Source organism: Balaenoptera acutorostrata, chromosome 6 (assembly GCF_949987535.1).
Source record: "Balaenoptera acutorostrata chromosome 6, mBalAcu1.1, whole genome shotgun sequence".
Lineage (NCBI taxonomy): Eukaryota > Metazoa > Chordata > Mammalia > Artiodactyla > Balaenopteridae > Balaenoptera > Balaenoptera acutorostrata.
Genome location: NC_080069.1, coordinates 111912174 through 111927078, shown reverse-complemented (window position 1 = coordinate 111927078; position 14905 = coordinate 111912174). Strand labels below are relative to the sequence as shown.

At 36.4% G+C, this 14905-nt stretch overlaps 1 protein-coding gene across 5 annotated transcripts in view; it reads right to left on the bottom strand.

The window, feature by feature from the left end:
* The window catches only part of CNTRL (centriolin), a 92954-nt gene that overhangs the window by 67302 nt on the left and 10747 nt on the right, over nt 1-14905 (bottom strand). For 3 of the 5 annotated variants that reach the window (XM_007178101.2, XM_028165420.2, XM_007178103.2), the window contains exons 4-7: nt 12278-12408; nt 10764-10905; nt 8610-8796; nt 2344-2540 (exon numbers count right to left, since the gene is read on the bottom strand). In XM_007178101.2, coding sequence (XP_007178163.2) covers nt 2344-2540; nt 8610-8796; nt 10764-10905; nt 12278-12408 — 657 coding nt within the window. The remainder of the gene's footprint in view (nt 1-2343; nt 2541-8609; nt 8797-10763; nt 10906-12277; nt 12409-14905) is intronic. The other 2 variants (XM_007178102.2, XM_007178104.2) reach the window with 1 other exon arrangement.

The following is a 14905-nucleotide window of genomic DNA, read 5'->3' as shown; positions in this document are numbered from 1 at the left end:
GAAAACTAGGCAACTATAATAATCCATAATTTTGGGATAGCACACAAATATAAAATAAAATATTTTGCCATGACTTTCAATGGGTTGACTTAACGTGCACCAGGGAGTCAGCATACGGAAATCATAATGTTTTTTTGTCTTAATAATACAAGATGAATTCTACACTACAAAAAAGATCAATAACTCAGGAAAATTTATTAAATGTTCACAAATATCAAGTGATACCAAAGTAAGTACTGTGTTTATTTTAAGTACTGTTTTATTTTTGTATTTTAAATACAACTGTTAAGTGATGGCACAAAGAGTTCACTGCTAAAATAAAACTGATTGTAATATGTCTTCAATGATTTAATTACTCATCAATCCACTCTATTATGGAATGGAATGCAACAGATCTATGCATATTATAAGACCATTGATAATCACTGGATTATTAACACCATATATAATATGCCTTCAGAATACAGCAGACATATTTGAAAACTACCTTCAAATAAGAGGCATATGAAGGAAGCCACAAATGCTCCGAATGTTTGACTAACAGAGCTGGGAAAGCTGCCCTGTCTTTTATCATGTCCCCCTGAAAAAGAAGAGCTCAAGAAAGAGGTAATTAAGTAGTATCTGGATTTCAAGTAACAATTTCCCTCTCTATACAGAGGAGGGAACGCTTTTTTTTTCTTGCTTAAAAATGTAAGTGCTTAGGCAGAATTCTCGTCAACAAATCAAGTAATTAAGCCAGAATGCCAATCTTGAAAGGGGGATGCCAAAAAAAAAAAAAAGATAACTGTATCAAGGATTCTATTAATTATATGAGAAATACAATCCTCTAAGTTATGCACAGATCAGAAAAAGAACTGTCAAAAGAAAAAGAAAAGAGTACCAATAGCTATTTTTTTCTTCAAGGAAAGTAGACTAATAATTTTACAGAATCAAATTATCTAGGTTGAAAAGGGCTTTTAAGGTGATTTAGTCCATCTCCCTGACCAATGTTTTTTTTTATCTTTTCCCTAAACCCTGAGCACATGGCCTGTTTCAGTGATAGCAAACACATTCCAGAGTTATCACATTTTATCTCAAGACAGCTATTATACAGATTTCTTCTTCATTACTAAATGAAAAACTGTTTTCCTATAATTCTATTTGCCATTTCTTAATTTTATCTCTTGGTACCTTCATCAATAACTCCAGTCCCTCTTCCATGAAACAGTCCTTTGACTATCTGAAGGCAATCGTCACAGCTCGCTGGGTCTCCTCTTCTCCAGCCTGGACACCCCTGTTGCTTTGGCCACTCCTCAGACATGGTCTCAAGACCTTTGAAGCCTCTGGGTCAGGTACCTTCTGAAGACATGCTATCTAGTCTGTCTAAATCTTTCTCTTTTAAAATACCTTTTCTACCTATTCAACCGTAAAGCCAAATTATTTAAAATTTAAACATTAAAGATATGCATATATGGCAATTTGAAAGTGCTCTATAATTCTACTCCCCTAAAATAACTGCTGTCAAGAATTTGGTATACATTCTACCATTTGACTTACACATACTTATACTATTATAAGTATATTCCTTTATATATAGGACCATACTTGATATACAGCTTGCCTTTTTTCATATAGCAATATATGTTAGACATCTTTCCATATGAGGATATACAGCTCTACCTTCCTTTGATAAGAACACTATTATTCTACCACATGGATATCCACTGAGGGACATTTTAGTTATTCTCAATATTTTGCTAATATAGACAATAATGTAGTCAATGTCCTTGTATATATATGTGTATATGTATATTTATATACATATATGCATGTATCTACATATATAATATCTTTATACATTCTTGCTACCATTTCTACAGACTATATTATTAGAATATATATTATATTATACTGTAACTATTACATAATAACCAATAAATAATATAAATATTATATACAATGTTTCCAATATATAGGACATAGGGTACGTCCATTTAAATTTGGATAATTTTGCCAAATTGCTTTCTAAAAGTTTTTGCCAACATACAGTCTCACCAACAGTGTTGTTGTTTAAAAAAATACAGACACCTAAGGGCAGTCTGACCAGCTCCCCATGGTGTGGGGCTTCATCTTCCTCACTTGTTCTGGATATCATACTTTCACGGCTCAAGACAGTATGCATCTTTTGGGCAGCCATACCATACGGTGTGCAGTCAACTACAACCTGTCAAACCTGTTGCACATATTTCTGTTAAACCACATCTTCCCCATTTTATAGTCAGGAAGTTGTGTTTTCAGACCTAAGAACAAAGAATTTTCTATTTCAAGAGAATATAGTCAAGGCAATGTAAAATACGGACTTACCAGTTCATTTTTCGTGTTTAGGTTACTCTCTAGCTCCTCACAGCTCTGTTTTTGTGACATGGCCTCCTCTTTTAATGATTTGTTCAACTTATCTTGATTTTTAATTTCCTCGAGGAACCTTGTTTGTTTGCTTTTAAGCTCTTCAGTTTCCATCACCTTCTTCTCCAGGTCTCTTTCCAGTCTTTCTACCTCTTCTGCTAGTACAAATTTAATAGTTTATTGATCATTATATTTTCTATTTGAAAAAACGTAAGACTATTTCTCGAATAATAGCAAAATAAGTCTTAGAATAGTATATATACAATTCTACTTTTAAAATTATTCACTATGGTTTTGGAAAAAAAGATTATTTTGAGCTAGAAAGTGATTTCTATTAAGAGGTAACAAGGTATTACCATGTGGATAACAATTTTAAAAGACAACACTTTAATTCCAAGTATTTAATTCAATTATTGTGTTGATAAATGATGTTTTTTCCAGGTCTCCTAGAAAAAACATGCAATATTTTATTTGATATTAGTAATTACACTTTAAAGGTTGCTGCAAGCATGTTTGCAAAATAAAATACTATGTTATCTTAAAAATCCTTCAAAGGCTTCCTATGATGCTTAGCATAGGATCCAAAAAGCTTACATAAAGAACTGACAAGACTTTTCATGATTTGGTCCCGAACTCCCTCTCCAGTCTCATTTTCAAGCATACATTTCCGAAACGATTCCACTTCTTCAGATCTGTGATGCCTATTCTCACCTGCAGGCTTTTTTTTTTTTTTTTAACATCTTTATTGGAGTATAATTGCTTTACAGTGGTGTGTTAGTTGCTGCTGTATTATAACAAAGTAAATCAGCTATACATATACATATATCCCCATATCTCCTCCCTATCCCACCCCTCTAGGTGGTCACAAAGCACCAAGCTGATCTCCCTGTGCTATGCGGCTGCTTCCCACTAGCTATCTACTTTACATTTGGTAGTGTATATATGTCCATGCCACTCTCTCACTTCGTCCCAGCTTACCCTTCTCCCTCCCTGTGTCCTCAAGCCCATTCTCTTAAGTCTTTGTTCCTGTCCTGCCCCTAGGCTCTTCAGAACCATTTTTTTTAGATTCCATATATATATGTTAGCATACGGTATTTGCTTTTCTCTTTCTGACTTACTTCACTCTGTATGACAGACTCTAGGTCCATCCACCCCACTACAAATAACTCAATTTCGTTTCTTTTTATGGCCGAGTAATATTCCGTTGTATATATGTGCCACATCTTCTTTATCCATTCATCTGTCGATGGACACTTAGGTTGCTTCCATGTCCTGGCTATTGTAAACAGAGCTGCAATGAACATTGTGGTACATGACTCTTTTTGAATTATGGTTTTCTCAGGGTATATGCCCAGTAGTGGGATTGCTGGGTCGTATGGTAGTTCTATGTTTTTTTTTTTTTTAAAAACGAGTCACAGATTGTGTATTTAAGTTTGTCTTTCCAGATTCACTTCTTTTTTTTTTTTTAAGTATTTGTTTATTTATTTATTTATGGCTGTGTTGGGTCTTCGTTTCTGTGTGAGGGCTTTCTCTAGTTGTGGCAAGCGGGGGCCACTCTTCATCACAGTGCGCGGGCCTCTCACTATTGCGGCCTCTCTTGTTACGGAGCACAGGCTCCAGACGTGCAGGCTCAGTAATTGTGGCTCACGGGCCCAGCCGCTCCACGGCACGTGGGATCCTCCCAGACCAGGGCTCGAACCCGTGTTCCCTGCATTAGCAGGCAGATTCTCAACCACTGCGCCACCAGGGAAGCCCCGGTAGTTCTATTTTTAGTTTTTGAAGGAACCTCCATACTGCTCTCCATAGTGGCTGTATCAATTTACATTCCCACCAACAGTGCAAGAGGGTTCCCTTTTCTCCACACCCTCTCCAGCATTTACTGTTTGCAGATTTTTTGATGATGGCCATTCTGACTGGTGTGAGGTGATACCTCATTGTAGTTTTGATTTGCATTTCTCTAATGATTAGTGGTGTTGAGCATCCTTTCATGTGTTTGTTGGCAATCTGTATATCTTCTTTGGAGAAATGTCCATTTAGGTCTTCTGCCCAATTCGGATTGGGTTGTTTGTTTTTTTGATATTGAGCTGCATGAGCTACTTGTATATTTTGGAGATTAATCCTTTGTCAGTTGCTTCGTTTGCAAATATTTTCTCCCATCCTGAAAGTTGTCTTTTTGTCTTATTTATGGTTTCCTTCACTGTGAAAAAGCTTTTAAGTTTCATTAGGTCCTATTTGTTTATTTTTGTTTTTATTTCCATTTCTCTAGGAGGTGGGTCAAAAAGGATCTTGCTGTGATTCATGTCATAGAGTGTTCTGCCTATGTTTTCCTCTAAGAGTTTTATAGTGTCTGGTCTTACCTTTAGGTCTTTAATCCATTTTGAGTTTATTTTTGTATATGGTGTTAAGGAGCGTTCTACTTTCATTCTTTTACATGAGGCTGTCCAGTTTTCCCAGCACCACTTATTGAAGAGGCTGTCTTTTCTCCATTGTATATTCTTGCCTCCTTTATCAAAAATAAGGTGACCATAGGTGCGTGGGTTTATCTCTGGGCTTTCTATCCTCTTCCGTTGATCTATATTTCTGTTTTTGTGCCAGTACCATACTGTCTTGATTACTGTAGCTTTATAGTATAGTCTGAAGTCCGGGAGCCTGATTCCTCCAGCTCCGTTTTTCTTTCTCAAGATTGCTTTGGCTATTCGGGGTCTTTTGTGTTTCCATACAAATTGTGAAAATTTTTGTTCTAATTCTGTGAAAAATGCCATTGGTAGTTTGATAGGGATTGCATTGAATCTGTAGATTACTTTGGGTAGTATAGTCATTTTCACAATGTTGATTCTTCCAATCCAAGAACATGGTATATCTCTCCATCTGTTTGTATCATCTTTAATTTCTTTCATCAGTTTCTTATAGTTTTCTGCATACAGGTCTTTTGTCTCCTTAGGTAGGTTTATTCCTAGGTATTTTATTCTTTTTGTTGCAGTGGTAAATGGGAGTGTTTCCTTAATTTCTCTTTCAGATTTTTCATCATTAGTGTATAGGAATGCAAGAGAATTCTGTGCATGAATTTTGTATCTTGCTACTTTACCAAATTCATTGATTAGCTCTAATAGTTTTCTGGTAGCATCTTTAGGATTCTCTATGTATAGTATCATGTCATCTGCAAACAGTGACAGCTTTACTTCATCTTTTCCGATTTGGATTCCTTTTATTTCCTTTTCTTCTCTGATTGCTGTGGCTAAAACTTCCAAAACTATGTTGAATAACAGTGGTGAGAGTGGACAACCTTGTCTTGTTCCCGATCTTAGAGGAAATGGTTTCAGTTTTTCACCATTGAGAATGATGTTGGCTGTGGGTTTGCCATATATGGCCTTTATTATGTTTAGGTAAGCTCCCTCTATGCCTACTTTCTGGAGGGTTTTTATCATAAATGGGTATTGAATTTTGTCGAAAACTTTTTCCACCTGCAGGCTTTTATTCACACCTTCTCCCTGGAACTGTCTTCCTCTATCTCCTACTGGCCTATTTTGCATCCTCCAGGTCTTAGTTTTAAAAACCATCCTGGGGGCTTCCCTGGTGGTGCAGTGGTTGAGAATCTGCCTGCCAATGCAGGGGACACGGGTTCAAGCCCTGGTCTGGGAAGATCCCACATACCGCAGAGCAACTGGGCCCGTGAGCCACAATTGTTGAGCCTGCGCACCTGGAGCCTGTGCTCCACAACAAGAGAGGCCGCGATAATGAGAGGCCCGCGCACCACGATGAAGAGTGGCCCCCACTTGCCGCAACTAGAGAAAGCCCTCGCACAGAAACGAAGACCAACACAGACATAAAAATAAATAAATAATAAATTAAAAAAAAAAAAAAACCATTCTGAGAAGCCTGCCCTGACTCTACCCTCCCCAGGTTGGACGCTTCTCAGGGATGCTATGATGCCACCCTGCACCTCTGCTGCAGTCCTCATCACAGAGAGAGTTGGAAAATGTGATCAAATAGCTTGGCTGTCTGCCTTCCCCACTAAAGTTTTGCAAAAGCAGAAACTGCATCTATCTGTATTACGACTGGATCCCAAGAGCTCAGCATCACTAAAAGCTCTTAATTAACATTCAAAGTTGTGAATGAATTATAAGTACTTTAAACATTTCCCCCAACAGTATATTTATATAATGACTTCCCTTTGCATTATTTATATTTTTTAATGATTCCAAAACATCAACTTCTGGGTAAAAAATGTTGAGTTAGGGGGATCCGAAACAAATAAAAATCTACCACATTTCTCAAGTATTCGATCAAACCATATGAAACTGCTGTTTTTATAAGTCAAAATGGACTAACATCAATTTCAAATGGTTGAACATACAGGCTCATGCCCTAACATTATCATGTTAGGCTACTTCATATACCTTCCTCTTCCCTTCAAACCTCCCATACTCCTTCTATTTTCTTTTTCTTCCAATCTTTTTTTTAAATTAATTTTTATTGGAGTATAGTTGCTTTGCAACGTTGTACTCCTTCTATTTTCTTTCTCAGCTGATGACCTCTTATTTTATTGAGAAAACAGAAACCCCACCAGTGGGAACTTCCTCATCTTCCTACCACCAAGGCAACAAAACTACCCATACCTACACGCATCTTCTCTCCCTTCTGATGGAGAAAGTATCCCATCCCTCTTATCAACAGACAATCTTTCCTCTTTTTTTCTGATCTCATCTCCTTGTCTTCTCAAGGACCAAAAGAACTAAGCCACGATTTGTCTCTCCACTCCGCTCTTGAATATTTTCTGTTGCTTTGATTACTAGCTTTGAGGTTTATTGTACTTGCTTCTCCATTTCCTGTTTGGAAGCTACTGGTGAAATTTTTTTAAACTTAATTTTAAAAATTCATTTATTAGGTACTAGGGGAGGAAGCTGTGGGAGGCAATTTCAAATCTTTACCCAAATGTCTCCCTCCCATTCAGTCTTCAATCTATAATCTAGCATTTGTCCCAGCCACTCCTTAACTGCTCTTGTCAAGCTCATCATCATGTTGTCAATCTAAAGCACTTCTCTGTGCTCATCTTTCTTCTTCATGTCACAGCGACATTCAGCATAGCTGACCACTTTCTCTTTTGAAATCTTCTCTGAGCTTCTGCAACCCACTATTTCCTGGTTTTCTCCTACCTTGCTGGCCTCTCTTTCTCAGTTTTCTTAACTGGCTCCTCTTCATGCTCTTCCAAACCCCTGCCTGAGTGAGCTAGTTGATTCTGGTGGAATTAAATATTATTTTTATGCTGATGAATCCCAAATTTATATCTCTAGGACAGATCTCTTGAACTCCAGACTCATATTTCTGATTCTCTTCTTGGTTGTCTCACAGACATTCAAACTCAGCATTCTGAGTTCTCCCATTTTCCAAAACAATACTACCATCCAACCACTTACTCAAGCCAGAAGCTTGGGGATTATCCAATCCATTAGAAAGTGCTGCTGATTCTACTCCCAAAGCTGATCCGTCTATTCCACATCTACCACCTAAATACAGGCCACCAACATTTCTAAGGCAATAGCCTTTTAACATGTCCCTTTATCTCTATTTTGCCCTGCTTCAAATCATTCTCCATCCAGCATCAAAAATAATCTTAATATATAAACCCCCGCTTAAAAGTTGTCAGTGGCTTTCCACTGCACCTGGAATAAAATCCAAACCCCAAGGCCCTGTGCCATCTCTCCCCTCCCCATCTCTCCAAACTTTTACCTGAGCTATCCTCCAGTCATACTGATCTTCTTTCTGTCTCTTAACTCACCAGGGTCTTTCCAATCTCAAAGTACAAGCTGCTCCCTCTCCCTCAGGCCTTTCTTCACATGACTAATCTTCTCCTGCCTTTGCCTTCAGCTTATATGTCACTTCCTCAGAGAGCCATTCCTTTACACCACTTTCCAAAAAGGGGGTTCTCCGCTGTTACTTTATCTGGGTTTACTTGTTTTTTTGTCTATCTTCTCCACTAAAACACAAACTGCACGAAGGCCAGTACCTTATGTCTTGATCACCATTATATCTTTAGTGCCAGATACAGTGCCTGGCTCACAGTACATGCCTAATGAATATTTGCTGAGTTCATTGATTTATGGTGCCACTGTCTATGCAAATTTTAATAGCATTATAAAGTTCATAATAAATATATTTTTTCTGGATAATTTCTGAAAATAAATTCCTCTCCCACCCAAATTTAGTTTTTTAAAAATATGTCACCTCACCTAAACTGAATCTCTCAAAAGCTTCCTGTCTGTCCTGAGTGGTTACTGGCTGACCTTCCAAACTTTCCAGTGAACGGAGGTGAAAAATGGTGAACTGGAGGTAATGAGGAAGGGTCACAACTGGATTTTCAGCTAGGATCACAGAAGTCAAATCTTGAAGTGGTTTCAATTTGCTTACATCTTGGAGCTGAAATGATAGGTAACATTACAATTGGTATAACTGAATTTAAAAATCATAAACATCAAGATGTTAAAAACATAAAAAATAAATAAATAAAATAAAAATCATAAACATACCTAAGGGAAGTAATAAATCAAGGAAATTGCTATTAACATGGCAAGGAACCTATTCATGAAACCTATTATCCAAAAGTAGTGGTTTGAAGGGAGGAAAAGAAAGGAGTATTTGAGAATCTAAAATGTATCAAGGGCAATATTAGGCATTTTCCATATACCATTTTAACTGTGACTTCTCACAAAAACCTATGATATAGGAACCATCTTAATTTTCTAGATGATGAAACTGAGGTTCAAAGAATTTAGGTGACTTGCTCAAAGCTCAGAGGTTATATGTGAATGAAATAGGATTTGAATTCAAGACTGTGAAACTCTAATCCTATTATCTTTTCAGTATGCTGATTGAACAAATCAAAAATATAAATGGTTATAAAAAAGGAGTTTGGTAAATCTTCAGGTAACAGTTATACTTGATAGTTAAAAGAAATAAGGATACGTAGAGACACTCATGGTTCTGAAGTAAGATTTTTACATTTACCCAAAGAGGGATTTTAAAAGGTTGAGAAACACTACTACCAATAGCTAGTATAAATAAATCTCTCCCAAGTGGATGTGCACTCTTACTGAAGCCAATGTCAAATATGAACTGGGATGAGAAGGTCTTACAAAATTAGAAATAATAATAAATATTTATTAAATGATTTTCCTGTTAACAGTCCTATCTAGGGATCAGCTACTTTTGGAACATGTGTGGCAAATTTTAAATAGATTCATGGCTACCTCCTCCCATCACCCCATAAGCTCCAAGAGCTCCAAGGTGATGCTGGGTAACATGGCGTGGGGCTTGGGCTCTGAGGTTCTTGGGCTGTCACAGTGAAATGGTAGAGTCACCTTACCAGATCTTTATAAAGATGAAATGAGAAAGCATAAACATTGCACAGCATTAAACAAATGTTATTTATTATTATTGGCTTCTACTGGTGAAAGTTTAAAATACTACATAACTCTAATGCTGTATTCCTTACAGTTTTTAAAGTATTTTCACATCTATCATTTCATCTGAGCCCCATACCACTTCTGTAAAGAAGGCAGGGCAGGGACTGTTTTCTCTAATTTAAACAGTGAGTTTTAGAGAGATGAAAGATTCTCCAAAGGTCACAGAAGCAAAGCCTAGACCCACATTGGAAGTCACATCTTTTATTTTCTATTCTAAGACTTAAGTTCTTTAAATTATAGCAGGATTGTACCAATTTTAATACAGATTTAAGTAAATTAATGTTTTTACTTTGCAATGCTTATTGAATATCTAACTGTATAAATATCACAAGGAAATCATAAAATATACTCCAGAGAAAAATACACATCATTATTAGCTTATGTGAACCACGAAAACAAAGTTGCCCTACTATGAAAAGCTAGTGATTAACACTTCTTGTAACACCTAACATTATAATCAAGATTAATTCAGATTAATTCACAAGTTTGAAAAAAAGAACTCTGCTCTAGGCATTCAGTGACATGGACTCTGGCACAAGTTGAATGACTTTGGGTAAGAGAGTTAACCTCTCTGAGACTTTACTTGAAAATGGGAATAAGACAATGGTACCTAACTCACAGAATTATAAAAATAATCCCTGCACTGTCTCCTTAACAAGAGTATTTTGAGGCTCAAATGAAATGAAAGATGGGAAAATGCTAAGAGGTCAACTTTTAGTTACCATGGAACCATGCAAAACCAGGACTGCCTATATTTAATCACCATAGAGAATACTAGGTTATGTCTGAATTTGATGTTTGGTCAAAGGACCAAGGACATTAGAAGAAGTCCCATTTTAAAAAAAACTTATAGATTTTAATCTTTTTGCTTCAACAACTCCAAAAATTTTTTAAATATTCTTGTTACTTTGAATAACTTACCGATGATATCTTGTTGCCTTTCAGATTGAGGACTCGCAAACATTTTAACTTCTTCCCTAACCATACTGGAATATGTTCAATTTCATTTCCCGCAAGGTTTAGCTTTTGCAGATTATGCATATTTTCTATACCTTCAATTTTGCTGGAAACCAAAGGGTAAAATCAAACTTAGTAGGTACAATGATAGTGCCCCTCCATTGTATTTTAAAGATAAACAGGCTTGGTTTTATGTGGAGTTACTTTCCATAATTATAATTTATAAATGAGAATTTAAAGAGTGGCTAAAAACAAATTTACCAGAACAGCTCTGGTAAACTCTTCATTACTGTCTGTGCCCAGGAATCCTACCTATCCTACTATCAGACTTTAAGATCCCACAACACAGAAGAGTCTGTCCGTAGCATTCTCACTAACCACTGTGAAGACTACTAGTGGACAGCAAGGGGAGAGCTAGAAAGTTCAACAGCACACACTGTGCTATGTGCTACAGCCCTGCACAAGAACAAGATGTCCTTAATTATTACCTTAAATCATCACCAAAACATTAGCTATGCCAGCAGGATATGGCTGCCATTTTGAGCTGGTGGACCCCCAGAATGATACTGTATTTATGAACAAAAATATTTTAATCAGAATATTTAAATTAATAAAACATTATCACCCATATTGATGAATTTTCATGGATGAAATATTTTCCCAAGTTGACTCCAATTTAATTCCTTGGTCAATTCTCTATACTGGGCAAATATTTCCAAGCTTCTTTATTTTCAGTTTTATTTTGTTGAAATTATTTTCATCACAATCAATTTTTTTATACATACTTTACATTAAGGATTTGATTCATTAATCACTTTTTTTCCCATTTCATTTTTGCCATATTAGAGGTTCTGCTACTGTTAGTTGTTTTGTTCTCTGGCCATTATATATACCAAGTCTTATGTGGAGGGAAAATACATAGATATAAAGATTTTCAAGATTTGGTAATTGTATCATTTTGCCTATAACAAGTTTTCTATGTATATTTTTAGCCACTGTCAGTTTTATTATGTTTATTTCTCAGAGTAATATATATTATGAAGTGGAAACAAGATAGTGTGTATTTATTACAGCAATGAGCAAAGAACATTAGGATAAATACATAGGCTCAAAACAGGTTGAAATATCTTTAGGATCAAAATGACAGGGTTAAAACATTCTGCTTCATGCCACCTTTTTTAATGTAATAAGGCAGTTAATCAGACTATATGTGGGAAAACTTCCTGTCAAAAATGGAATTAAGATAAAATTTGGTACTCAAAAAATGTATCTCCTTCTTTGATAATGACAGATATTGTTCTGTACTTTAGTAATGTCAAAATATGACAGTTATCATATGTGAAGGGCTAGACTACAAATGAATAAGGATCAAAGTGCCTGCTCTTTCAAAGGATTCTTTCAGTAACACAGCAGCATTAATCTACCTCTTTAACAAAGATGAGGACCCTGCAGTGCCACCCAAAGAAGTATTTACTTACCAGATTTTGTTATATGATAAGTTGAGCTCACGTAATTTCAACAGCTTGTCCACCTTCTCAATCTTCCCTATTAGATTATGGCTGAGATTCAGTATTTCAAGTTTAACACATTTTTCCAAATTTTCGATATACTAATTGGAAACAAATGAATAAATACTTTATATAACAGATGCCTCGACATAAGCACGACATATAAGCATGTGCTGATCAGTCACCAGAGACTAAGCCTTTACTGCTTCCCCGGAAAATCCGCTGGTGTGGCTCTCCTTGGCCAGGAGCGGCCACTCTCCCCAGGTCGCCAAACTCTCCTTGCCCCTCAGCGGACAACACTTCCTATGCACTAAGAAACTGAAGACTATCCAATGAGAATTTCCCCATCCATCCTTTTCTCCACCTCGACTTTTCTATGCCTCTCCCTTTCTCCCCTCTTCAAAGTTCAACTAGGTACTTACGCTCTTGCATAATCTCACCCATCTCTTCTCCTTGTGTGCCTATATCTCCAATCTCTTTCTCTCTCCTGGATCTTCCCCTCAAGTTTAAAAACAGTCACTTTTCAACAGATATTTATTTCCCACTCACTACATGTCAGATGTGGCACCGGGCAATGGCGATATACTGGTGAACCAGACAATTCCCCTGCGGCAGGAGCCTATGTTCAACATGCTCAGTCTCCTCTATATAATACAAATCACCTCACACCTTGTTTCCTACCAAGCTTTCATTTTATCACCCTTATTTGCCACCATGTTCTCATAAGAGTTGTGAATATTTGCTCACTCTGAGGCCTTCCATTCACTATTATTCTATTGGCAAAGCAATATATCTTCCACCCTTACTATGTATTCAAAAAGTTCTCTCCAAGATCACCATTCATTCATCCACTGCAACAAATATTTATCAAACATGGATTGATTATGTGTCAGGAGCTGTTCTAGGTACTGGAAATATGGAAAAACAGTGGTGAATAAGGAAAACAAGGTTCTTGATTTCATTCACAGGGAAAGCCAATAAACAAATAGAGAAACAAAATTTTCAGGCACTGAAGCACACTAACAAGAAAATAAAGGTAATGTGATGTGACAGAGTGCAAGGCACCAAGAGGGCAGATTTTGTCTGCTGTGTTCACTACTATAGTACTAGTGCCTGGCACATGGTAGGTGCTAAATAAATATCTATTGAGTGAAAGAATGAGAGAGAGTGACTGAGGAGAAGGTGGCTAACTGCAATTGGGTTGGTAAGAGAAGGCTTCACAGAGAGAGGAAGTGCATGGAGTTGAGACCCTAATAATAAGCCAGTTGTGTGAACATCTGGGGACAGAGAATACCAGGCAGAGAAAAAAATGCAAAGACCCTAAAAGAATGAACCTGGTTGGTTTGAGAAATAGAAGGAAGGGCTTTTTTAACTGCCAAATCAAATAACCTCTTCCAAGTTTTCATCCTATTTGCTGATTCGGTGACATTTTATAGCATATCCTTTCTGCCTGACGTTCTCTCTCCTTTGGCCCCCGTTCATCATACTCTTGGATCTTCTATTCCAACAGCCCCTTCGGACTTTTTCACTGGGTCTGTCTCTCCCACGTGCTCACTCTCTTTCTCTGATTCCCTCTCACTATTTCTCCTCTTAATCCTAGGCATTCTTCACACTAAGCTCTAAATTCCCAGAGATCAGAAACTAAGCTTATTGACTTCTGTATCTATTCCCACAGCCTAACATAATGCCTGGCATATAATAACCACACAGTAAAGATTTACTAACTTGATATTTCATTTTCACACCCTTTAAACTCCAGGATGTCTCCTTTTTTCCTTTTTAATTACACAAGGCATAAATATATTCTAATAAAAATTTCAAACAAACTTAAAAAGCTCTCTTCATCAGGTCTCCAGGCCCCCATAAAAAATCTCACTGCTCAAAAGTAACCATTGTTAAGAGGCTGGTGTATATACATATAGGCCTTTCTATTCATTTACATCTATATATACATATATAGAAAAACAGAATTTTAAAAAATATATTTCGAGACCTTACTATATAAAATATTTTAGAATTTGTTTGTTCCATTTAAATATACTGGAACATTTTCCCACATTAGAGTTCTGGGGTTTTTTGGGTTTTGTTCTTGTCTTTCAAGAAACTTGATAGTATTTCATGGTATATTGCACGATAATTTTTTTAAGCAATCCCCTATTGACAGACATTTGGTCATGTCCAATTTTTCCATCTTAAATAATGCTTAATAAACATGACTATTCAGATACTTTTGGATACGTGTGCAAATATTAATAGATATCAAGGAGTAGAACTGCTGTGTTGGTGAGTATAAACTCAGTAAGTATAAACTCAATTGCTGGATCAAACAAATACATTTGAAATTTTGATAAATACTAACAAACTGTTTTCCTAAAATGCTGTACCAATCTATACATCCACTAAGACCATATGAGAATACCCATTTCTCACACCGTTCTGAACACTGAAATAATCTTTTTAATTCTTGTCCATCAGACACACAAGATGGAAAATGGCATCAAACTATTGTTCTATTTCACATCTCTTCGACATTAATGAAATTGAACATATTTTCATGTTAACATTAGCCATTTATAATATTTTTGTGAACAAACTGTT